At 33.6% G+C, this 26675-nt stretch overlaps 1 protein-coding gene across 2 annotated transcripts in view; it reads left to right on the top strand.

Annotated features, from left to right (window-relative positions):
• Positions 1-26392, top strand: part of WDR11 (WD repeat domain 11) — a 102479-nt gene extending 76087 nt beyond the window's left edge. For both annotated transcript variants that reach the window (XM_056803328.1, XM_056803330.1), the window contains exons 20-29: positions 4116-4224; positions 8755-8817; positions 9715-9780; positions 16604-16784; positions 17756-17851; positions 19571-19736; positions 20235-20332; positions 20847-20992; positions 22417-22497; positions 24402-26392. In XM_056803328.1, the coding sequence (XP_056659306.1) occupies positions 4116-4224; positions 8755-8817; positions 9715-9780; positions 16604-16784; positions 17756-17851; positions 19571-19736; positions 20235-20332; positions 20847-20992; positions 22417-22497; positions 24402-24558 (1163 nt within the window). In that variant the 3' untranslated portion in view covers positions 24559-26392. The remainder of the gene's footprint in view (positions 1-4115; positions 4225-8754; positions 8818-9714; positions 9781-16603; positions 16785-17755; positions 17852-19570; positions 19737-20234; positions 20333-20846; positions 20993-22416; positions 22498-24401) is intronic.
• The last annotated feature ends 283 nt before the right edge of the window (positions 26393-26675 follow it).

The raw sequence follows: 26675 nt of genomic DNA, 5'->3' as shown, positions 1-26675 counted from the left end.
GTCAAGTTCCATTTATGATGCTAATACTGATGGTGATAATGATGATGTTGTTGAAAATGACAGCAACAATACCTACATTTGTAGAGCACTTTGCTCACAGCCATGTAAGCAATTAAGTTTGTTATTTTAATGTCTTAAATTAAAATCTAAAGATATAAAAAAGTGTTCAAAACTACAACTTTCTGTTGGTTTTAGTTGTCAGATGTACCAAGGAAAAAAGATATTTTTAAAGTCTAATCTTAATTTCTACAAAAAATGCCTATTTATCTTTCATTTCAAATTTGAATTAAAAAGCTCCAATCCCAAAACAGTTTGTACTTAAATTATCAGGTGACTGAAATGGGAGCTCATCATATTAACCCATATTTATTGTCACATTTTAAAATCTGACATACTGCCAAGCTTGAGATTACATTTCTCTTTTGAAGTTTTCCTAATTTAAAAATACATTTCAACTTAAGCTGTTTTTGAAATTATTTAGTCATGCAGCCTCAGTGACCCCCTCCTCCACACCAAAAAAATTTAAAGTGGAGTGTTCACAACCCATACAGTATTTGAAAACCAGTACAATACCTAGTAAATTGTTAAGGATAAAAAAATTGCCAAGGTTATTTAAAATAATTGGGTGACATTTCCATACTTTTAACCCAAAATTCATGTTTTATTTATTCTTGGATAATTAAGGGCTTATAGCAGTTCACTATAGACCATTTCTGTGTTTACAAGTCAGAAGTAAGTATACTTTGGAATGAATTTGGGAGATTTTATATTTATATCAGAGGCATTGATGCATATTTTTTTGAAAATTATGTATAAAACAAAAGAGAGTTGAGTCTATTGATATTTCTTTTCAGATGGAGATTCCTTCTTTGATCCTAAAGTCCAAGGGGAATCATTGTTCAATACCTTGGTACTGGAGACTAGAATAGTATTTTACCGAATAATCTCAAAAACTCATTACTGGCTATGAAAAGTAGCTACTTTTTAAATACATAAAAGCTATTTTAATATTCTCCTCCATTTTAAGCTATGATTTTGAAGAAAACATGGTTATTACACTGCTGTGAGGGATATTTATTATCAGTTTCCACAAACATTAACTTGGGTTCAAGGAGTAGTAAGCTATAACATTTTCCTCACTGGCAATGATAATTTATTGGAATAAGGATTACTGAAAAGACACTTACAGTAACCACATAAACTTTTCTTTTTTTTTTTTTAAACCCTTACCTTCCGTCTTGGAGTCAATACTGTGTATTGGCTCCAAGGCAGAAGAGTGGTAAAGGCTAGGCAATGGGGGTCAAGTGACTTGCCCAGGGTCACACAGCTAGGAAGTGTCTGAGGCCAGATTTGAACCTAGGACCTCCCGTCTCTAGGCCTGGTTCTCAATCCACTGTGCTACCCAGCTGCCCCCGTAAACTTTTCTTTTTTGAAATTGCCTCTTTCTTACTTTCATTTGGAGCTTCTCTTCCACCTATTTCTAATTGCAAGGTCCCTTCCTCTGAGCTATATATTTTTGCCAGTTGCTTCCACTTTTGGCTGGTGGAATAGTTATTGTTATCCCTTGCACCTGATCTTTTATAGGCTTCCAACATTCCCACATTCATTTTAGGATTTTCAATAAATTGTAAAACATTAGTACAGAATGGGAATGGTTTAGGTTCCTATTTATTTTAGTTATTTCCTAACTTGGATAAACTCTTGTAGATCAATATATCTAGCTGTTGGTTATTTCTTTTATTTTTATTGCTAATCTCTATACTTGAAAAGGAAAGTTTTTCCTGAAAAGGCTGTTTTTCTTGAGGGCATGGGATTGGCAGGAAGCGGAGGCTATCACTTTTCATTTTGTCTCAGTAGTATGCCATCAATAATATTTCACTTTGGAGAAATAACAGTTAATTTTATTTGGAAAGAAAATATTTCTTAGTTGTTGTTTTTTTAACAGTTAATAGTATATTTTATAGACTTCATGAATATTAGCATGGAAGAAACTGAATATTTCTTTTAAAAAAATCATCATTTTCATTTTAATACATCTTTTTAAGAATATAATCTCATTTTTTCTTTTTTTTTTTTAATCTCACAGTACCTATTGTCCATCTATCCATTAAGATTAAGTGTGTGATATATGTAATTCTTTCTCTGAACAGTACCAGGGTATTCTTTTTCCTCATGTAGAATGTCATATCCCATTTCAAAACACTGCCTGATTTACTATTATCATCTACTGCCATCTCTTGTCTCTGGGAACATATAATAGTATTTATCCATATATCATTGTTTCACTGATAGCTATGTTAGTATTTAAGTCAATGTTTTATATTGAGTTTCCTGCTATATATGTCTTGGTGCCACTTTAGATCTTAATTATTTCCCAGGATCTAAAAAAGTCAATGAATGGTATAAAGATGCACAGGATAACGAGATATATCAATATTTGAAACAACTTATTTTTAAGAAACCAATATAGATTGAATTACCTTGTTTTCAATTCAGTTAATAGTCTAAATATCCTGAGTAAGAATTCTAGTTAAGTTTGCATAATAATAGTTTAAAAATATTAGGTTATGATACTTGTAGTATATTTTTGCTTTTCAGATATATTTAAAGATATAGCCAACATGTTGTATAATTTTAAATGCCTCAATTGTCTATATTGGTGTAGTGATAGCAAATCTGCTATAAGTTAAAAGAAACAAAATGTAGAAATGACTACAGTATATTAATTTAGAATTTTATTGGGTCAGTGAAGAAATTTAAGTTTGTTTAAATTATTTAGCAAAATCTGGCATGACAAAATAATGATTAGTGTAGTACTCTGAGAGAGCTACCAAAAATACCAGTGCATGAGCTGCTAATTTTTTATTTCACTTTACATAATAACTTTGCCAATTATAATTGAATCTTTCTTAGATATGCCTTAAGCATCATTATCTTTAGGAATATGATTTCTTATTGACCCAAAGAATTTAGTGGATTAGTACAATCTAGAAGTGAAACTGAACTGCATTAGTGAAGGGGAAAAGATATTAATAAAGTCTTAAAATTCATTTAATATATCAAGTGTAGACAATAATTGGAAATAATCATCTGCATTGATCAGAAGATACCTGGAATATTTTGCCCATTTCTGAGTGTGCTACATAGTATTAAAAGGGACCTTGACAGTTTAAAGTTTGTAACCCTAAAAGATAACCAGGAATTGAGAGGATTCTGGGATGCCTGGAGGAGAGAAGACATTGAGGATACGTGAATTAAAATTTTCAAATATTTGAAGGTTTACCATGTGCCAGAAGAAGTAACTACACATTTTACCAACTGAGGAAACTGAGGCCTTGAGCAGTTTTGTCTTAGTAAGAATATGTTCTTTAAGATCTTGATATCCATCTTTTTTAAAGGATTAAAATAACATTGTGTTGAATATCTAATTTACATAACTCTAAGATTTACAAAGTAATTAATGTACATTGTATTATTTGATTCAATTTGTCAATATTCTAATTAGCTATTAACTAATAGTATGCCTATAATACCACATAGTATAAGGTTTTCTAAAGGACAGAATTCAATTCAGCAAACTTTCATTAAGCATTTATTATTTCAGAGCTTTGTAATAGATGCTGATAATACAAAATAAAAAATAAAATGGTTCTTGACTATAAGGAATAAATATTTTACTGAGAATATACAACTTGTACCTTTCCCATACATGTGAGAGTTAGAGGAGAGGAACACCAACAACTGAAAGAAAGAAAGGAAGTTATAATTAAAGAAATAGATTTGAGCCTAGTCTTAGAAAAAGTAAAGATTCAGAGTAGCAGATAGCAAGAAGTCAGTTCCAGTCATGGGGAAAGGCAAATGCACAGAAATGTGAAATGGCATGTGGAGTCTGGGGAACAGTTTGGTTCAAGCTATAGAAGAGTTAATGCAGGAGAATAATTTTATAAAAATTTTGAAAAATTCTTGGCACTTAAATGTTGTGTATAAGGTGCCATTTGACTCCAGTAATTTAAATGTCCACTAGTATTTTATCCTGAATCTGTATTTATTTTAACATTAAGAATTTATAAGCTTTACAATGGAAAAGAAGTTGTTTTTTTCTTTTTTTCTTTCAGAACCTGTGTGGTGCCCCTATCTCCTTGTTCCAAGAGCTGCTTTAGCTTTAAAAACATTCTTGTTACACCAGCCATGGAATGAACAGTATTCTTTGGATATTTCACATGTGTAAGCCTTTTACATTTTCATTTAGTTTTCTCATTTTTATTCATTATTTGAGAGAAATCCCAAAATTTCCCAGATATGTGAGACCTTAAAGAAATAAAGAGAAAAAAGTATAAGAACTAAAAAGAAATAGGAAATTGTTTATTAGAAGCTTGAGTACAAGGTTAAATGGGAATTTTGGATACATTAATTTTTCTTAGATATTTGTAGTTTCAAAGGACTTAGAACATATGGGAATGGGAATATATGGAAGGAACTGGTGAATTGGACCAGTAAAAGCTTTGTAAGTTAAAAGAAAATTTTTTATTTAAAATCATTCACAACAAGATAGTTTTGAGGCTCTTACGCAATCTTTTATTGAGTATCTATAATATTGTGGGTGCTATAGAAGAAATTGAAAGAATCCACCAGTCACCTCCTGAAAAATATCTCAAAGTGGAAGTTCCTAGGAATATTATAATCAAATTCCAGAGCTTCTAAGTGAAAGAGAAAATACTTAAAGGAGCCCCAGGTAGAACCTGTTTAAATCCAGCACAGCCATAGTCAGGATCATATAAGATTTAGCAGTAACCATGTTAAAGGAGCAGAAAGGTTTAGAATTTGATATTCCAGGAGGCAAAGGAACCAAGATTACAACCAAGAATGATCTACCCAGCAAAACTGAGTATAATCTTCAGGTAGAAAATAAAAAGACTATTTAATGAAAAAGAGGACTTTGAAGCATTCCTGATTAAAAAACTAGAGTAGAATAGTAAATTTGACTTTCAAATAGATTCAGGAGAACTCTAAAAAATAAACATGAAAGAAAAATTATTAAGGGATTCTGTAAGGTTAAATTGTTTACATACCTACATATTGTGAATCTTAAAACTACTTAGACTCTACTTTAAGACAATTTGATTAAGCTATTCCCCATTTTTAACAATGGAGGTACTTGATCAGGAATGTATTGAGAACTTTTAAAATTACTCCACCCTACTCAGACAGTGCCTTAGGGGAAGATAAAGTTGAAAACTCCTGATTGAAAGTGAACTCCTGAATGAAAAGTCCCATAACATACTTATAGTGAAGCTAAAACCTTAAGCTAGGTCTATTTTTAGATCTAATATGAAAAGGTGCTCAGTACCTATAAAGGTTAAATTAGTACCTAAAAGGTCAAGCAACTTACAAAAGGCAAGCTTAACAAAAGAGGTATGAAGTACTCAGTAGATTTAATCTAACCAGAGAAGGTGAGAACCAAAGAAGATGAGAACTAAGAATGGGTAGTCCTGGGAAAAAGCGTCTACTGTGATTGGTAGACTTGAAAATTTAGAGGAGGTGACATAAGAGAAAATTTCTTTAAAAGGAAGGGGCTTATTGAGTTGGAGGGAGTTTTTGGATTGGAAGTTAGTTGGACTTGGAGTTCAGAGGTTTGGAGCTTGCTTGAAGATGATCTTGTGTTGAGTGATAAAGACTGACTTGCTCTCCCTACTATTTTCTCTCTCTCTCTGTCTCTCTGTCTCTCTGTCTCTCTCCCCCGCCTTCCCTTAATTCCTTCATTTGTATTAATTAAAATCTCCATAAAACCCAGCTGACTTGGGTATTTTCATATTTGGGAATTTTCCCATGGAGACCACTTAATTTTTAGATTTTAAATCAAGACACTAAAAATTATCTTTACAGTTTGGCTGAAACCTTTACAGTTTTGGCAGTTCACAGTCTTGGCAAACCACATTTTCACGGTTACAATAGGAAGATGATATTTGTAATTCCTAAGAACTCCATCATTATTAGGGCAATTAGAAGGATTATAAAGACAGAAGATATGTGAATTGAATATGATATAATGTTTTCAAAAAATAAAATGAAGAGGTGAAGCAGCTAGGTGGCTTATTGGATTGAGAACCAGTCCCATAGACATGAGGCCTGGGTTTGAATTTGGCCTCAGATACTTCATAGCTGGGTGACCTTGGGCAAATCACTTAACCCCCACTGCCTAACCTTTAAAACATTTCTGCCTTGGAACCAATATACAATATTAATTCCAAGACAGAGAGTAAGGGTTTAAAAAAAAATGAAGGGGTGAGGAAGAAGGATACTTGAGGGGAAGGGTGAGATAGAATAGGTAAAATTATCTCATAAAAGAGGCATTTTGAAAGGAAGAACTTTTACAATGAAGGGAAAGATAGGGGGAGGGCAGGTAATGCTTAAACCCTTCATTCATTGGAATTAACTCAAAGAGAAAATAGCATACATACTTATTGGTATATAGAAATCTAACCAACAAAGAAGTATGAAGGGAAAAGGATAAGAAAATTATTTGGGAGGGCAGGGTTATAGAAGGGAGGCCATGGCCAGAAGCAAAACAGACTTTAGAACAGAAAGAGGGTAAAAATAGAAAGAGATAAGAATAAAGAGGAAAAAGGTAGGATGGAGTAAAATATACAGTTAGTAATCATAATTGAATGTTAATGGAATGAATTCACCCATAAAACAGAAGCAGATAGATTCCCAAAAAAATTATTTATAAGAAACACATTTGAAACAGATACTTACAGAATAAAAATAGGGAGCCATTGCAGGATTATGCTTCAACCAGAGTTTTTTTAAAAAGCAGGATTAGTAATCACAATCTGAGACAAAGCAAAAGCAAAAATAGATGTAAGTAAATGATAAAGAGAAAAATTTCATTTTGCTAAAAAGTACAAATTCCTTTTATAACACAAATATGGTTTTAATACCATAATGAATAGCACTCCAAAAATTTAAATACATTTTTATTTTATAATAAATAAAATACTAGCAAACAGATTATAGCAATATATCACAAAGATATATGAACAAGTGGTTATACCAACAATTGAGGGCTGGTCCAATATTGGGAGAATTATCACCATACATTGACCATATCAACAAAAAGAGCAATCATCATTTGATTATATTAATAGATTCAGAAAGAGCTTTTGGCAAAATACCAAACCAATGTCTATTGAAAGCAGAGAGAACACAGAAATCAGTACAGTCTTTCTTAAAATGATAAGCAGTATCTATCTATAACCTAGAGCAAGCATTGTCTATAATAGAATAAACTCTTAATTCTTCCCAGTAATATCAGTGGTGAAGCAAGGCTGTCATCACCACTATTATTTAATATTATATTATAAATGCTAGCTATGGCAATAAAATAAAAAGAAATTTAAAAAATTTAAAATAAGCAGTGAAGAAACAAAACTATAACTCTTTGCAAATCTTAGAGAATCCAAGAAAGTCAGCTTACAAAACTAGTTGAAATAACTGCAATATATTAAATAAGCATATAAATTATTAGTATTTCTATATATACCAACAAAACTCACCAGCAAGAAATAGAAGAATTCAATTTAAAATAACTACCAGCAATATAAATTACTTGGGAGTGTACCTGCCAAGACAAAACTAAAGACTATATTACTACAATTACAAAACGCTTCATAGAAGTAAAGACTTCTAAACAATTGGAAAAATATTAATTACTCATTGATAAACCTAAACAGTTCTACTCATTACTTTTTTAGTGCCATGCCAATCAAATTACCAAAAAAAATATTTTACAAAGCTAGGAAAAATAAAAACAAAGTTCATTTGAAAGAACTAAAGGTCAAGAATATCAAGGAAAGGGGCAGCAAGGTAGCTCAGTGACTAGAGAGCAAGGTCTGGAGTTGTGAAACTATATCTAGTTTCAGACAGCTGTGTGACCCAGGCAAGCCACTAAGCCCCAATTTCCTAGCCTTACCATTCTGCTGCCTTAGAATTGAAAGTTAGCATCAGTTAGATTTTTAGCTTTTTTTCATTTTATTTTTCTAGTTATGTGCCTATTATATTTCATTGATATGGAAATGTTTTACATGACTTCATGTATATAATCAATATATTGCTTGCCTACTAAAACTGGGGGGAATGGTGAAAAGAAGGGAAGGAATTTAGAGCTCAAAATTAAAAAAAAATTTAACAGATTGTTTTAATTGTAATTGGAAAATACTTAACAAAAGAAATAAAAATATTTTTTAAAAATAATGTTAGGTGACATTGAATTAGGTTTTGGCTATTTTTTTCCCCAGAACTGTGCTTAGAATGTTTACTAGAAAGAGTACATTTCTAATGGGGTATTAGAAGAATTTAATTTCTTACTTGCAGTCTCAACTCTAACTAATATAAAAATTTCCAAATTTCCTGTCTCTAATTTTAACAAATCTTGACTATTACTCTCAAAATATTTTCTAACCACCATGATTACATTCCTCTGATTCTGTTAAATCTGTCAGTAATACTGAAAAGAGCATGGGGAACATGTTAGTGAGCTCAAGATTGTAATAAATATCTTGCAGAAAATATTGTTTAAGGAGGCAGCCAATACACAGTATTGACTCCAAGATGGAAGGTAAAGGTTTAAAAAAAAAAGGAAATATTGTTTAAGTGGTTTTTCCAATGAATTAGCCATGTATATGCATATTATAATTTAAAATTAGATAATTTTAGCTTATTTGAAAATATTAACTTTAAATCTTTTCTACATAGTGACTATCCAGAAAATGAAGATGTTAAAAATCAACTTCAAGAACAGTTAAATTCCTTGTCTAAGTAAGCATTCTTTATGTATATTTTATTTGAAGAAATGAAACTGTAAAAGGACAAAGAGGGAAATTTGTTTGATTTTCTAAATTTCATATTACTCTAAGCAAAAACTATTGTTTTTCTTGAGAACCAGTTTCCTTTTTAAAAACATGTTTTTGTCATTTCTAAGGTGACATAGGTCTGTCTTAAGCAAGTTAATATTTCAATATTAAATTGCTCTGATAATAAAAGCATGGATGTTGAAGTTTTGTGGAAAATTGCTAAGAATAAAAATGGGTTCATTTTATTAGAGGCATTCTCTAGAATTTTTTGATTTAATAACTTAATCCTGCTCATTTGTTATATTTTGTCATTCAAAATATATATTGATATCTATATATGAATATTTAGATTTAAAATTAATATAAATTTTAAAAAGGCTATATCCCTATGCTTGACTTGAATTAATAAATTATTATTATTTCACATTCATATTATCTCCTACAACAATTTCAAAATAACTACATCAATAATTGCATCATTCCTATAATTTTACTATTTTTTTTAAAACATGAATTTGAATTGTTGAAAGAGTTAACCTTATATTAAGAGAATCCCATAGCACCAGGTAGAAGCTTATAGAAACCACTATCCTGATCCTAAAATGTATAAGCCATTACCCACTGGGTAAAGTGTGAAATTTATACTAACATATGTAAGTATTTAAGCTTTGATGAAGTTTCAGAGTTATCAGATAGTGTTTTCTCTGTGGTTCTGAATATATTTTGCATAAGATTTTTAACTAAAAATGTATCTTTAGTCACTCTCTAATAATTTGGAAGTCTTGTTCTTCTACTGTTTAATCTAAATTCTTTGTCTTATGTTTTTAAAAAGTATCTCACATATTCTTTGTCCTATTTGCAGTGACCTGAAGAGGCTGTTACTTGATCCTGAATTTACAATCTTGCAGAGATGCCTGCTTGTTGCAAGGTAAGAAGGTATCATTGATAGATTTTCTATAAACTTCAGACTGGACCTAATAAATAATATTTTTGTTTTTCATTGAGATTTTTGTAGGAGCCATTCTATCTAAAGTTAGAGAGGACTTTAGATATCCTTTGACCCCACTCTCTTACTTAGATAAGACCTAAATCCTGCTTTTAAGTTAAAAAGGTAGATTTTTATAACCTTATGCCAGTGCTAATTTATTTATTTTGTTTTAATAATGCCTTTTCTTTTTATAACCCCTCAACTTTTGAATATATCTTCTGCCTCCACTACCCAGAGTGCCAGACCTTTTAATAGAAGATAAATATAGTTAAAAATATAGTTAAAATCAGAACACATATAGAATACATTGACTGATATTTTTGTAATTGTCCATATCCATACTCTCTGATCTCTGCAATGAAGTTGGGTAGGTGCATTTTTTCACTTCTTTTTGGGGTCCAAATTTGGCCATTATTATTAGACAGAATTTGCTTTAATATTTTTTCTTTTGACATTGTTTTCCTCTCCTGCTTACTCCAGTCTACATCAGTTACTTCTCTGAATTCTTCATATCCATCATTACTTAATGTAGCATTACTATTCTGTTATATTCCCATGCCATGATTGGTTTCATCATTCCCTAATCTTTGGCTATCTACTTAATTTTCAATTGTATGCAATCACAAAAACTGATCTTTGAGTATTTTGATGCTTATAGGATCTTCCTTTCTGTCTTTGATTTTCTCATGGTATATGACTAACAGAGGAATCTCCTAGTCAGTAGATATGGACATTTTAGTCATTTTCTTAGTATAATTCCAAATTGTTTTCCAGAATAGCAGGACAATTTCATACCTCCACAAATTCTGTATTTGTGTGCCTGTCTTTCTGTAGCTCTAATAATGACTTTTGTCATTTTTGTCATTTTTTTACCCATTCTTTAGGTGTGCTATAAAACCTAAACTTTCTTTTGATTTAATTTCTTCTATGTTTAGTGTGTTGGAGAAATACTTCATGTGATTTTTTATGGTTTTAAATTCTTCTTTTGAAAACTAATTGTGAACTTGAAAAACTAGATTGGGTCAAAGGGAAGTGAGGCAAACAAATTAAAAAAAAACACTGAAGAAAATAACTCCTAAAAGACCAGAATGAACTAAAGAAAATAACTCCCTAAAAACTAGAATGGATCAATTGGAAAAGCTCAAGAGAGGAAAATAGCTTCTTAAAAATTAGAATTGAGCAAATAGAAGCTCTTGATGTGATAAGGTGTTAAGAAACAAAAAAGCAATATTAAAAGAATGAAAAAAAAATAGAAGAAAATGTGAAATACCTGACTAGAAAAACAACTTACTTAGGAAACAAATCCAAGAGAGACAATCTAAGAGTCATTAGAATACTTAAAACCTATATAAAAATATAAATTAAAAAGAATATTTTTTTAATTTAAAAAATATATATATAAATTAAAAAATTGACTTCCAGTCAAGATGGCGGCTTAGAGAAAGCTAAAGTTCCGATCTCCTGAAACCCTTCCTTACCGATCTCAAACCGAATGCTCCTAGGACACCGAAATTCAAAACGATCAACAGCATAGACCCCGGGAGTCCTCCTCCTGGACCTTGACCTGGATCAAAAGGTACACCCCCCCCCCCAAAGCCAGAACCCGAGACCACTCAGACCTAAGGGGTAGGCAGAAGGAAGGTCCTAGGACCCATCCCCCCAACCCAGAGCGCTGAGTCCGAATCTGAAGCAGCAGAGGCAACCTCAGAGCCCCACGGCCTGCTATTCTGAAGGCTGCTTCCTGAAAACAACCTAACCCAGTGTAGGGGGCACTCAGACAGCAGGGAAACAGAGAGGGACAGGGGAGCTCGTAACCCCCTGGGAGGAGCCCTCAGAGCTCCGGGAAGCCAAGGCCCCTCCCCCTCAGAGAGCAGGGTCTTCTGAAACAACAGCAACCCTCAGGACTGGCAAAAGGGCCTCAGGAGCCGGCTATTCTGAAGGCCACATCCTGAAAACAACCTAACCCAGTCGAGGGGGCACCCAGACAACAGGGAAACAGAAAGAGAGGGGGAAGCTTGTAACCCCCTGGCTGGATCCTTCCATCGGAGTCTCATGAAAAAAGTCCCTGCCTCAAGGCATACTAAATTCCACCCAGGGAAAGCTAATCTCATTAGGAGCCCTTGGAGCTCTGAGAAGCTGCGGCCCCTCCCCCCACAGAGTTTAGGCACTGGCCAGCTAAGGCACAGGAACAAGGGCCAAGATAGGCTTAGAGTGTGGAAGTAAGGCAATGGAGAAGCAACAGGAGGGTGCCGAGGAGAGGAGGGCAGTAACAGGGACACACCAGCAACTCCTGGCTTCCCGGGAAGACAGAACAACTGCATAGAATGGACAGTCTGCCTAGGGCTACAACCTCTGAACCTCAGACAGAGATAAGAAAAGCTAATCCCACCCGACTCAGATAGAGATAGCAAACTCCACAGAAGCACAAAAGTCCCAAAATTAAAAAAAAAAAACAAGAAGAAGGGGGTGACTTTGGACACATTTTATGGAGCAAAAATACAAAACACAGAGGAGATAGAAGAGGAAACACAAGCAAATGCTCTGAAACCTTCCAAAGGAAATGGAAACTCTCCACAGACCCATGAAGAATTTGAATCTGAAATGATCAAAAAGATGGAAGCCTTCTGGGAGGAAAAGTGGGAAATAATGCAAAAGAAATTTACTCATCTACAAAACCAGTTTGACCAAAGTGAAAAGGAAAACCAGGCTTTAAAGCAAGAACTAATAAAGCAAAGCCAAAAGACCAAGAAATTAGAAGAGAACATAAAATATCTCACTGACAAAGTGACAGATTTGGGAAATAGAGGGAGAAGAGATAATTTAAGAATAATTGGACTTCCAGAAAAGCCAGAAATAAATAGCAAACTCGACATCGTAATACAAGAGATAATCAAAGAAAATTGCCCAGAGATTCTAGAACAAGGGGGCAATACAGCCACTGACAGAGCTCACAGAACACCCTCTACACTAAACCCCCAAAAGACAACTCCCAGGAATGTAATTGCCAAATTCCAAAACTCTCAAACAAAAGAAAAAATCCTGCAAGAAGCCAGAAAAAGACAATTTAGATATAAAGGAATGCCAATCAGGGTCACACAAGACCTTGCAAGTTCCACTCTGAATGATCGTAAGGCATGGAACATGATCTTCAGAAAGGCAAGAGAGCTGGGTCTTCAACCAAGAATCAGCTATCCAGCAAAACTGACTATATACTTCCAAGGGAAAGTATGGGCATTCAACAAAATAGAAGATTTCCACCTTTTTGCAATGAAAAGACCAGAGCTCTGTGGAAAGTTCGATACCGAAAATCAAAGAGCATGGAATACCTGAAAAGGTAAATATGAAGGAAAGGGAAAAGGAGAAAAATGTTATCTTCTTCTTTTACTCAAACTCTGTTCTATAAGGACTACATTTATATCAATCTATGTATACTAACAGGTGGGGAAAATGTAATGTGTAAATAGGGGGAAAAGAAAGACCAAATAGAATAATCATTCTCACACAAAGATTCTCATGGGAAGGAGAGGGGAAGAAAACTCCTATAAGCAGGAGAGGAAGAGAGTTTTTACTTAAACCTTACTCTCAGGGAAATCAACTCTGAGAGGGAAAAACATCCAGATCCATTAGGATCTTGAATTCTATCTTACCCAACAAGGGTAGGGAGAAGGGAAAACCAAGGGGGGGAGGGGGAGAGGGAAAACAAAAGGGGAGGGAAAGAGAGGGAGGAGGGCGAGGGAACAAAAGGGGAGGGACTAAAAAGGGAAACATATCAAGGGAGGGGATAAGGGGGACTGATTTAAAGTAAATCACTGGACTAAAAGGTAGAGCTGAAGGAAAAAAGGTTAGAATTAGGGAAGGATATCAAAATGCCAGGGAGTCCACAAATGACAGTCATAACCTTGAATGTGAATGGGATGAACTCACCCATAAAATGTAGACAAATAGCAGAATGGATTAGAATCCAAAACCCTACCATATGTTGTCTTCAAGAAACACACATGAGGTGAGTTGACACCCACAAGGTCAGAATTAAAGGATGGAATAAGACCTTCTGGGCCTCAACTGACAGAAAGAAGGCAGGAGTGGTAATCATGATATCTGATAAAGCCAAAGCAAAAATAGACCTGATCAATAGGGATAGGGAAGGTAATTATATTTTGTTAAAAGGGACTTTAGACAATGAGGAAATATCACTAATCAAAATGTATCAAGCAAATAATATAGCACGCAAATTTCTAATGGAAAAACTAGGAGAATTGAAGGAAGAAATAGACAGTAAAACCATATTAGTGGGAGACTTAAACCAACCACTATCAAATTTAGATAAATCAAACCAAAAAATAAATAAGAAAGAGGTGAAAGAAGTGAATGAAACTTAGAAAAATTAGAATTAATAGACATATGGAGAAAAATAAATAGGGATAAAAAGGAATACACCTTCTTCTCAGCACCACATGGCACATTCACAAAAATTGACCATACATTAGGTCACAGAAACACATAGCACACAAATGCAGAAAAGCAGAAATAATAAATGCAGCCTTCTCAGATCACAAGGCAATAAAAATAATGATCAGTAAAGGTACATGGAAAACCAAATAAAAAACTAATTGGAAATTAAACAATATGATACTCCAAAATCGTTTAATTAGAGAAGAAATCATAGAAACGATAATTTTATCGAGGAAAATGACAATGGTGAGACATCCTTTCAAACCTTTTGGGATGCAGCCAAAGCGGTAATCAGAGGTAAATTCATATCCCTGAGTGCATATATCAACAAACTAGGGAGAGCAGAGATCAATCAATTGGAAATGCAAATAAAAAAACTCAAAAGCAATCAAATTAAAAACCCCCAGCAGAAAACCAAACTAGAAATCCTAAAAATTAAGAGAGAAATTAATAAAATCAAAAGTGATAGAATTATTGATTTAATAAATAAGACAAGAAGCTGGTACTTTGAAAAAACAAACAAAACAAACAAATTAAAAAATTAAAAAATATATATATATATATATAAATTAAAAAACCTGATTGTTTATTTCCTTTAACTCAGCTTTTAGACAATTGACATCTTACTTTATTAAACCTAGCTCTATTAAATTTCAAAACTTTTCCATTTCATTTTGAAATTATCTATTTTTATCAACAAACATTTATTAAGTGCCTCTTGTGAACTAGACCCTATTGGGCCATGGTGATGCAAAGACAAAAATGAAATGGTTCCTGCTCATTGTAACACGAGAGAGTCAACATGTGCCTGAATATATAGATATAGCAAATAATGAAATTGGGGAGGCAAGGAAGCACTTAAAGGGTTTGGGAAAGACTTCTTAAAGAAGATGGCAATTGGGTTGAATCTTGATAGAAATTAGGATATACTAGTTTCTCTAGGAAACTAGGAATAGTGTGTCATAATTTTTTTCCCCATTTACATTTTCAATATAAAAACCTATAAAAATTAAATTTAGTCTCTAGTAATAGAAATAGTATATTTTAGGAGGCTTATTAAGGATTATTAGAATTAAGAATAAAGAAAATACAAAATAGAAAAACCATGTGCCTAGGGCTGATTAGCCCATTCAAAACCCCCGTTCTTAGGTTACCCACTACATCATTGCAATAGAAGAGCAGCCCATGTGTAAGGCAGAGAGCCAGTTAAATACTCATTGTGATCTCACCCAGGTGGAGACTCAGGTGAGATTGTAGGGAATTCTGGGAAATACCAAGGACTTCTGGGGATTGAAGTCTAGGGTTCAAATCTCCATTTTACAAACCCCCTATCTTCTTAGGAATAATTTAGACTATCAGAATTTAAAGACCATTTCATAGAATGTAATGTTGAAAGGAACCTTATGAGATCCACTTATCCAGCCTCTTGATTTTATGCATGAGTATATTTAAGAGTCAAAGAATAGGTGATTTGTCTGATCTCACACATGTAGTATGTGGCACAGATGGGATTCAGACCCTGGTCTTCTTATTTCAGATTTACCATGCTTTCTATTACTACTGCCGCCTTTTAAAAAGAAAATCTGTATGATGGTGAGTGACCTCATGCAGTCTTATGCAAGTCTAACTTCTTATTTTAAAAGTTTCAGGATAAGGTTTATCTGTTCAGAATACAAAAAATAGTGACTGCTTTCTGCATATAATGTAACCAGTAACTCCGGGAAAACTTTATTTTATAATGTGACATTAATTTAATCAATTCTGGTAGTTTTCTAGATTTAAAAGTCTGACCTTTAGGATTTTCAAAGCCCTTATATATTATCTCATTTGATCCTCACAGTAAGTACTACCTCAGTTATTATCTTCATTTTATGGATGGTGAAACTGAGGCTCAAAGAGAGGGCAATTTTCTTGCTCATGTTCATACAGTCAGAAAGTGTTGGTGATAGAATTTAAACACAGTTCTTCCTTCCACAAGTCCAGCACTTTTTTAGCTAAATGAATTTATTCAATTGTGTGTGCCTAGCTATTGAACTCTTGTTAAAAGGATTCTTCAGTAGACCAGAAGAAGTATAGATTTCAACTGGAGATAAAGGCAAGCAGTAGCAGAGAAATAGTATGTATTTAAGACTTGCCACTCTCATAGCTACCCACCAAGTCAAACTTCCCTGGGAGTTTTGTGTGGGAGGCCTGTTTACCACAGCCTTGGGGTATTGAGGCTTTACATACTGCTGAGTGGTGGGAATGAAATGAAGCTTTGTGAAAGTCTACTGCATTGAGTATCTGCATTGGCTTTGATTTCACTTCTCAGACTATATGGCGACGAATCGGAGCTACATTTCTGGACTGTTGCTGCTCACTATTTGCACAGTTTATCCCAGGAAAAATCAGCTAGCATAGCAGACAATGATAATATTTCCCTGCCTCAGGAAAAAGTAACCAACCCACTGGATATTTGTTATGACATACTATGTGAAAATTCATATTTTCAGGTACTGTGATTTTTCTTTTCAGTTCTTTAAGATTATAATTTTGAATGTTTACAGCATTGTCAAGGGGTCTATTATAACAGCCTCCATGTCTCATCCATGCTTCTGTCCATCTTCCAAGCAGCTATCAAAATGATATTCCTACAGCCTAGATTTCATCCTGTCACTTCCCAGGAAACACCAGTGATTCCCTCACCTCTGTTGTTAAGTATGAACTCTTTGATGAAGTACATCTCTAGCTTGCTAGCTTTATTGGACACTATTTCCTCTTGTACACTCTTTGGTCCAGCCAAAGCTATATTTTTAAATTTATGATTTTGTTTCATAAATATATGTGTACAAACTTTATATGTATATATTGCTTCCCCTTACAGAATTTCATCTCCTCAAAGGCAGTGATTGTTTCATCTTTGTCTTTGTTTCCTTAGTGCTTAGCACATATATAATGTGCTTAATAAAATACTCACTGTTTGATTTTTACATTACAGTCATTTCCAGATACAGTCTCCCATCACCCAACCCAGATGAATCCAACCTTGTCACAGAGAAAGTCAAACAAAATCAACATACATAGTGGCTCTGCATAAGTTTTTATGCAACAATCTAGTCCATAGGCCCCGCTTCCCAAATGTTGAAATCAAAGTTTCTTACAGTTTTCTTTAAATTAAAATCTATTTTTCTTTACTTCATTGAAATTTACTCATTTTGAATTTTTTTATTCTAGTTCAAATTAAGTTTCACTCCACATTTTTATATCTAATTCCTCCAAACTCTATACAAGCCAATTTTCTCATATGTAGACAAACACATTCAAAGACCTTTAAAACCTATGGAGTCAAAGAAACTTTTAGTAAAATTTAACAAAATTGTTTGACCTGGTGCTACAATTTTTATGTTATAATATAGATGGTCTGATATACTTATGATCTAAACACAGTCTCATTTTCAGTTAAAAAAAATTTTTTTTTCTTCAGAAGTTCCAACTGGAAAGGGTTAATCTACAAGAAGTAAAAAGATCAACCTATGATCATACAAGGAAGTGTGCAGATCAGCTTCTTCTTTTGGGTCAGGTATATGAACTTTTAAAATATTATGAGTGTTTTTGTGTTGGGTGAGATTGTTATTTCAAGATTGCATATTTTTTGTTTTCTATTTTGAATTTATTGAACACACACACATACATAAAAAGGAGAGAAATACATTTTCCATATATAAAGTAGAGCAGAACAAGATTATATGTAAAATGATGATGATTATGTCATCACACATGAAAAATTATATGAAGTCATTAATATCTGTTTTGTGTACAACTTGCTTTTTAATATATACACTTATGTGTTTGTATATGTATGTGAGGAAGATTTGAATTCAAATTCTACTTCATACACTTAAAAACTGAATGTGTAACCATTAGCAATTCACTTAACAACTTAGCCTCAGTTTCCTCATTTGTAACATGGAGATAATAATGGCATCTACCTCACAGGTTTTGTGAGGATCAAATCAGATAATATATGTGAAGCATTTTGCAAATCTCAAAAGTACTATGTGAATACTAGCTTTTTTTGGCAATACAATAATTAGCTCACATCCCCCACCCCTTCTCCCAACTGATAAAGAAAAACACAATCCTTATAACAAATAAGTATAGTCCAGCAAAACAAAATGACAAATTCGCCATGTCCAAAAATGGATCTCATTCTGTTCCTTGGGTCTCTAAGATGTCACCATCTGTTTCTGGGGTTGCAATAGGTCATTTCATTGATCAGAGTTCTTTACATCATTCCAAGTTGTGAATTTTTTCTTACTCTTCATTGTAATGACTATACAGATTGTTTTCCTAGTTTTGCTCACTTCACTCTACATTAATTCATTCAAATCTAAGTGGGTTTCTCTGAAGTAATCCCCTGTGTTTTAAGAATGGCAAGATCTCCTCTTTACTATCTCTCTCTCTCTCTCTCTCTCTCTCTCTCTCTCTCTCTCTCTCTCTCTCTCTCTCTCTCTCTCTCTCTCTCTCTCTCTCTCTCTTAAACCCTTACCTTTCGTCTTGGAGTCAATACTGTGTATTGGCTCCAAGGCAAAAGAGTGGTAAGGGCTAGGCAATGGGGATCAAGTGACATGCCCAGGTTCACACAGCTGGGAAGTGTCTGAGGCCAGATTTGAACCTAGGGCCTCCCATCTCTAGGCCTGACACTCAATCCACTGAGCTACCCAGCTGCCCCCTATATCTCTCTTTTTGAGTGAAAGAATGAAATTTTACTCTGTTGGAAAGTAAAAATATGTAGTTTAACAAGAAGATAATTTTCTCATGTACACAATGCCAAGTGAAGAGACTGTCTGGCAGAGGTTTGATCTTAGAATTTAAGAGACTTCACTTCAAGTCTTACCTCTTATACACATTGGCTATGAGCAGTAAGCATTTGGCCCCTCAGTGTCCCAGACAGATTTCCAAGATTTTGAAAGTGCCAAAATGTCTACATCAGCAGAAGAAATGCACAATGTATGCCTGCATTTACTCTCAACCTCCCCAAAATGTTATTTGTTAAAATGATTTACTTTTTGGCCTTTAAAAAAAAATGAGGTCTTTTTTTTTACAGCATCTTCATTTCCCAATATATCCTTACAGTAGACTGAATGTTGGTTTCTTTGGGCCCTATATAAAACTTAGGCATAATATTTATTCAGGGACATCAAAAAATCAATCATTTATCAAATTCTAAATAAAAAAGCTTACCATTGCAGAGAACATTTCTCATACTTAGGTAAGAAAATTTTTTTTTCCTTATTAGACAGACAGAGCTGTGCAGTTGCTTTTGGAAACCAGTGCAGATAACCAGCACTATTACTGTGATTCACTGAAAGCTTGTTTGGTGACAACTGTCACCTCCTCCGGCCCTTCTCAGAGTACCATTAAGTTGGTTGCTACCAATATGATAGCCAATGGCAAATTGGCAGGTAAGATCTTGTGTTTTTATTATATAGTACTTCATACAGTTAACTATAATATGAAGATCTGGTAAACTAAGACATTAGGTTATAGCAAAAATCTTTGATTAAACAAATTTTCATCTATCTTTTGTGGTTATGTGCTTATGAAACTAAAAAAAAGACATACTAGAAAAACTCATTCTTATATATTTCTAAATGATAAACAGCTATTCTTATGTCACTTATATTTATTTATACAGACTCCATATTTGTGCTTCTTATATTAGTTGCTTCAGTGGGAGTAACAATGATACACCTAATGGAATTCTTTTAAAATATTGTTTTAATATTAAAATTTAAGATGGGAACTTAAGCAAGCTACATGAGTCCATAGGATCAAGCCAAATATTGATTTTTAACCTTCAGTAAATTTTCTTTTTATTCAAATAAAGAAATAGTTATCTAATTTTTAGAAAATTGTATTTGGTAGTTTTTTGGGTTTTTTTGTTTTGTTTTGTTTTCCAGAGGGAGTTCAATTACTCTGTCTGATAGACAAAGCTGCTGATGCCTGCCGCTATTTACAGACATATGGTGAATGGAATCGAGCAGCATGGCTTGCAAAAGTAAGTAATTAATTATTTGTCTTACTACACATAAAATAAAATTTCCTTGAGATTTAGACTTGGGATATGGAAGCATTTAGTGCTGGAAGCATGTTTGTATAATTATATTATTAGCATCTTTCTTTTAAACTCTTAAGCTCTTGTGATTATTAAAAATACCTTCCTTCAGTATACTTATGTAAATATAAAATGAGAGGCTATATCATTAGAAAATGAAAGCAACAGAGCTTTATGTTTGTCAGATACACCCACATTTACTTGCAAAACCTATAAAGATGAGTAGTTAAATATTAATGAAGAAATTTTATTTCCCTTAGAGAAGCTTTTCATTTCTCAAAAATGGTATCATTATCACTACTGTCGGTAAAGAATAAATACTGAAATTGGAAGCAGACTAAAATTCATTGAAGGCCAGTTGTTTTCTCTGTAGTTGTCTAGACAGAAATCTAGTTTCCTTTATATACTTTTTTCATTAAGTGTTCCTTTTGTTTTGTTTTACTTTGAACACTTTCAGGTTCGTTTAAATTCAGAGGAATGTGCTGATGTTTTGAAACGATGGGTTGATCATCTTTGCTCTCCACAAGTTAATCAGAAATCAAAAGCCATCTTGGTCCTTCTGTCTCTAGGTTGTTTTACAAGAGTGGTGGAGATGCTACACAGGTAAATCTAGGAGTTTTTGTAATTGCCCATTTAGTAGTTATTGGCTCTAAAATGAATGTTTGCTTCCAAGGCAATTTCAGTTTAGTAATATTTTCTCCCTACAATGTAAGTATAAAAGGATCCCTAAGTACATCAGGAACCAAAAAGCTTGGAAAATAGGACTAAGATTCAGAATTATTTTCCTAATTTTGAAAAGCCATCAGCATTGAACAAAGATTAAGTTAAAAGAATGCTGTGAGATATGTTATTTAAATTTTATTATTATATTGATTTTACAGACAAGGGCACTGATCTGAGGCTTAAAATAAATGACTTACCCCTAGATCTACAGCTAGTAAATTTCAGAAGTAGCATTCAAACTCAGCCATTATTGGAACCAAATCTATATACTGTAGTATTCAGAAACATAGAACAGGTGAGGGTTTGCAACTGTTGTTTCATTGGTATAGGGAATTCCCAGATGAGGAAACTTCTGACAATTCACGTTGGCACCCTCTCTTCATTTTAGTTGTCTAGAGAACTGAGAAATTAAGTGACTTCCCCATGATAATACAGCCAGTTTCTGTCATTTAGGACTTGAACATAGATCAGTGTCCCTCATTGTCTGTCATTTTCCAGAAAGAACAATTCAAAAGTATTATGTTCAGGGGAGTAAAGCACATGACCCAAAACTGAAGATGGAGAATAACTGGCTTCATCAAAAAAGTAGCACAAAATAGGAATAGCTCTCATTCCATATATATGAATAATGAAAAAAGCATTCCTTACGGGTTTACTCTATGCCAAGTAATTTGCCAAATGCTGGGGACATAGATAGAAAAATGAGATGGCCCTAGGTCTCAAAGAGCTCACACTGTAATAGAGAAAATACAGAAAGGAAGGTTCCGCCTCAGTGCATATGGAAAGACCAGTGCTTTTTAGGATGAGGTAGCAAACACAAGAGGGTGATCATGTGCCTTCTTTGTTACTTCCATAAACATCCCTGACTGAAATGTTTGACTAGTGACAAAAGCCATTTTCTGAGTTAACAGTAGAGGGAGCTGCAATATTAAGTGCTTATCTTGTGTTAGCCTCTGACTGATCCTATCTAGCCTATTTAGTGAGTAAAGACTGAGAAGAAATATTCATAGAATATGATATTCTTCAGTTTAGGCTTTAGGGGAGAGCAAAGAAGTGATTTGATTAATTATTTTCTTCATAGAAAGAGCTCTTGCTTAAAGAATAATGAAGATCTTTGAGAACAGAATAAAAGAAACAAGTTTCTGCTTAAATAAGCCAAGTTTTATGTAGCATTAACATTTATATAAACGATTTGTAGAAAGTCTTCAAATAAGCATATGGGATCATGCTCTTCTCCCCACTCACCCAAACTACTATATGAAAGCCCTCAAGTTGAATACTAACACTTTTTTTCTATTTGCCAGCATGAGGTATTTTGATAGAGCTGCCTTATTTGTTGAAGCTTGTCTAAAGTATGACACAATTGAAGTAAATGAAGACACAAATATCCTTTGCACTGGGGTATTCATGTGGGATGGGAAGGGTGCTCTAAATGGGAATCACAACTCATTTTGTGTCCGCAGAATGTATTACATAGACTATTTTGGAGCAAAAACAATGCATTGATTCACAGATCTGATTTAGAGGTATGAGAGTAGATGTCAGCAGTTTGGGAAGTGGTAGAGACTTGGAACACCCATGGAATCAAAATGCAAGTCAGGGGAGCAATTATATAGGTCATAATACAGGGACGAAATCTTGTTTTGGTTACCTTTTAAAATAAAAAAAGAGAAAACAGACAAAGAAATACAAAGGGCAGAATGTGGTTTTATTGGTTATATAAACAAGATGTGTGTGTGTGTGTCCCTGGTTAAGGAGGTTTCATGTATTTCTCTGGGAAATTCTCCCATTACTTTTTTCTTTCTTTCTTTTTTAAACCCTTACATTCCATCAGAAGAGTGGTAAGGGCTAGGCAATGGAGGTTAAGTGACATGCCCAGGGTCACATAGCTAGGAAGTGTCTGAGGTCAGATTTGAACCCAGAACCTCCCATCTCTGGGTCTGGCTCTCAATCCATTGAGCCATCCATCTGCCCCACCCTCCAGTTACTTTTCAATCTTCTATACTAGAGTTAGTTGGATATTTTACAGTCACTACATCCATTCTCCCAAGTAGTTAAACTTCTGGGAAGATACAATGTTTGGAAATCTTTTAAGCCATGCTAACAGTTGTTTTAATACTTTTCCTTTCAGATGGAAATGTGTGAATATTTGGGAATAATGGTTTGTCTTTCTCAGTGAATTTTTTACTTTTTAGGATTTTGTGTATAAAACTCCCCAACTTGGTTGTTAGGGAGGATACTATTTATCTCTTTGAGAAACTAAGACACTGATTTACTCAGGCTTTCCCAGGTAATTTATTGAAGAGCTAGAAGACAACATTCAGCTCTTGCCTAACTTTCAGGGTTTGGCATTATGATTGAAGGTTTTTCGTTTGGAGAAGCCATTTAAAATATAAATAATACCAATATTTATTCTGCAAGAATGCCAATTTTTTCAGCTTTAATGTGCTTTCCTATTCCTTTTATCCACTTTTAAAATGTAACTGAAGTATCTTTTCTCTTTTTTTTTTAAACCCTTACCTTCCGTCTTGGAATCAATACTGTGTATTGGTTCCAAGGCAGAAGAGTGGTAAGGACTGCACAATGGGGGTCAAGTGACTTGCCCAGGTTCACACAGCTGGGAAGTGTCTGAGGCCAGATTTGAACCCAGGACCTCCCGTCTCGAGGCCTGGCTCTCAATCCACTGAACTACCCATCTGCCCCCTGAAGTATCTTTTCTCTTGCAGTCTCAAGTGTCCACCTTTTTCTTTTCCCAAGTTTTCCTTGGGTTTAACATATGAAAATATCAGTTGGTTTCCATTCCTGGGACAATCAACCTCAGTGTCAGGGATCTCAGTGCAAGGAAGGAGATGAGCAGTAAAAACTTCTAATAATAAGTGTTCCTTTTGCACTGGGAGAATTAGTTCATAGGAATGATAGAGTGCATAAAATGAATAAAAAACACACATGGGCAGATTGTCTTGCTCATTACAACTTACTGTTCCTAATCTTTGTAAGAATTGTGCTTTAATTTATCAACAAAGTTTCTAATATATATTTCTTCTTTTGGTAAACTGTACCACTAGACACACCATATGAATTGCCTAGCTTCAGAATATGAGCTCTTTTTTTTTAATCACTAATCATCGTCTCTTATTTTTAAACCTGTGCCTATATAAGACTTGTTCTTTAATGTAAAAATGGTGGTTTTAAAATACACAATCATTGAAGGCTTCTTGCCCTTGTTAGACTATAAGGTTTGGAACTTAATGGTGAATCCATTTTACCCTTCCTTAACTTGGCCCATACAAAAACTAATTCTGGCTGTGTATGCAGATTATGCCCGAAGTTTGAAGAACCTTGGTTTTAAACAGGGAGCTATTCTTTTTGCCTCAAAAGCTGGAGCAGCTGGTAAAGATTTATTGAATGAACTTGAACAGTGTAAGTCTGAAATCACTGAAGAATGACAAGTTTATGCACACCATAAAAGTTTGGCATTGGCAGGAAGATAGATGGTTAAATTGATCTTGCCATTAGCCACCATCATAATTCAGAGAATGATGAAGATGCTCTCAACAAAAAATGTATTTATTCTCATAAATAGTATAATTCTAAGATGTCTTATCTTGTTTTAAAGCTATATGTGCAGAATATTACATAAGGATTTAATTTTTTAGGAGCTGTATCTTATCTTTATCATGTGAAAAATGTAAAACTTCAGATTTTCAGACTATATTAAAGTTTTATAAAATTTTAGAGAGAGCTAAAAATCCCTGAAATGTAAGGTTTCATTTTATGAACTTAGAGTTCAAGAGACTGGGTAAATGTTTTTGTCATTTGCTGAAAATCTGGAATATATGAAAAACTATAATTAAAGCTCTATGGGGAAATTAAAATTTCTTTGCACTGTTTATTTTTACATGTACATTTTACACATATACATATGTGTTTAGGATCCCTAAAAGGCAAAAATATTTAATGTAATTCACCAAAGCATTTTTTTGCTTTTTCTTGCCTTCAAAAGACATCACTCTTATAATTATTTTGGTCAAAGAATATGTTTTTTGAATCACCTAAGATTCATAGACAAGAAGGTCAATTCTATCTTCTCATTGATGAGTACCTCTGAATTTTTGTGTTTAGCAACATAATACTTTTGGGAGGAGGGCTTAAGCTTAAGAGGTACAAGGGAGAAGGGGAGATATTGGCATTTTTCTGTTGTGAAACATTCTTTTAAAATTAATATCTTCTGCATCTTAAGATATTTTGTTTTCCTTTTTGTTTTATTTCTCAGCAAATCTGAAGCAGATCTGTTCTTCTTAATTACACTTATGGTGATTGACAGGAATATTTTAGAAACTAGACATGTCTTTGGGGCCATTGAGATGTCATATTCAAGTAGCATTAAAAAAAGGAGCATTGACATTTTTAGTTAGGAAATTTAATTCTGGAATCATCTTAAACTATTATATAACTAAAATCTTTATTTTAAGCAACTGTACAAATTTCTATATTAGAGCTACTCAAAAGCAACATAATTATTTGTTAAAAAGTGAAATTGCAGTTACCTAATGTTTAAGAGCTGCATATGTTTTTAACACTGTAAAATTTTTTTCTCTTGTGCAAAAATGGTATTTATCATAAATAAAATTAAAATGTTAACTATATAATAAAATAATCAATTTTTAGTTTTTTATATACATCAAAATGTGACTTCATTTCTATAAATAGGAAACTTAAATGTTTTAGCTACAATGTGTTTTGTTTTCCTGCCAAATGTTCTGCCTACCATAATGTACATTCCATTCGTTAGATTACAAACAAAATCTATATCTATGTATAATTATTTTAATGTGGGAAAAAATATACAGAGAGACTTGCCTTAAGGATTAGTTTCTTAGCAACCAGGGGCAGTGTTAGGATAAACAAAGTACCCTAAACTAACCCCTTGGTGTATTTATCATAAGTAAAAGACTGTCTTTACTTAATGTATCATCCACACATGGGAGAAAAAAATTGTTCTTTTAAAATGTAGCCTATAACCTGCATGACTAAGGGATATTTAGCTTTTAATTATATTTCAGAACATGGGACTCTTAGATGTACATTTGGAATTTCTGGTCTTGTGATATGTTCAAGTGACCTCATTCTTGAGGTCTCTATATGTTAACTTTGTAGTCTGAGTGTTGTACATTCAGTTAATGTTCATATTTAATCACTGTATGTGATGTTGACAGTATTAAATCATTGCAAAGATATAGCAAAATCACAGAAAAAATAAAAAGTTACATAATGTCAAAACCAATTGTGTTGTGATTTAGGTTAATGCATTGAAATGGAAAGATCACATGCCCTTTATCTTTGTGTCAACTAAGCAGGTGATTTGTCTACTCTTTTTGGATCAATACATGGTCAGAATACAGGGGTCATTTAACTCATGTTTTGACTTCAAACTATTGGTAACATTGCTGAGGGACCCTGGCTTAAACACAAGAACAAAATAGGGAATTATTCCACTTTCACTATCGCTTTTTCTGTGGTTCTTTTTACCACAGAAAACTCAGCTCCTAGTCTTCAGTATCAA

The sequence above is a fragment of the Monodelphis domestica genome, chromosome 1, assembly GCF_027887165.1.
Source record: "Monodelphis domestica isolate mMonDom1 chromosome 1, mMonDom1.pri, whole genome shotgun sequence".
In the NCBI taxonomy this organism is placed as follows: Eukaryota; Metazoa; Chordata; class Mammalia; order Didelphimorphia; family Didelphidae; genus Monodelphis; species Monodelphis domestica.
Note: the sequence above shows the minus strand (reverse complement) of the source record. Positions and strands in the feature narration are given on the sequence as shown.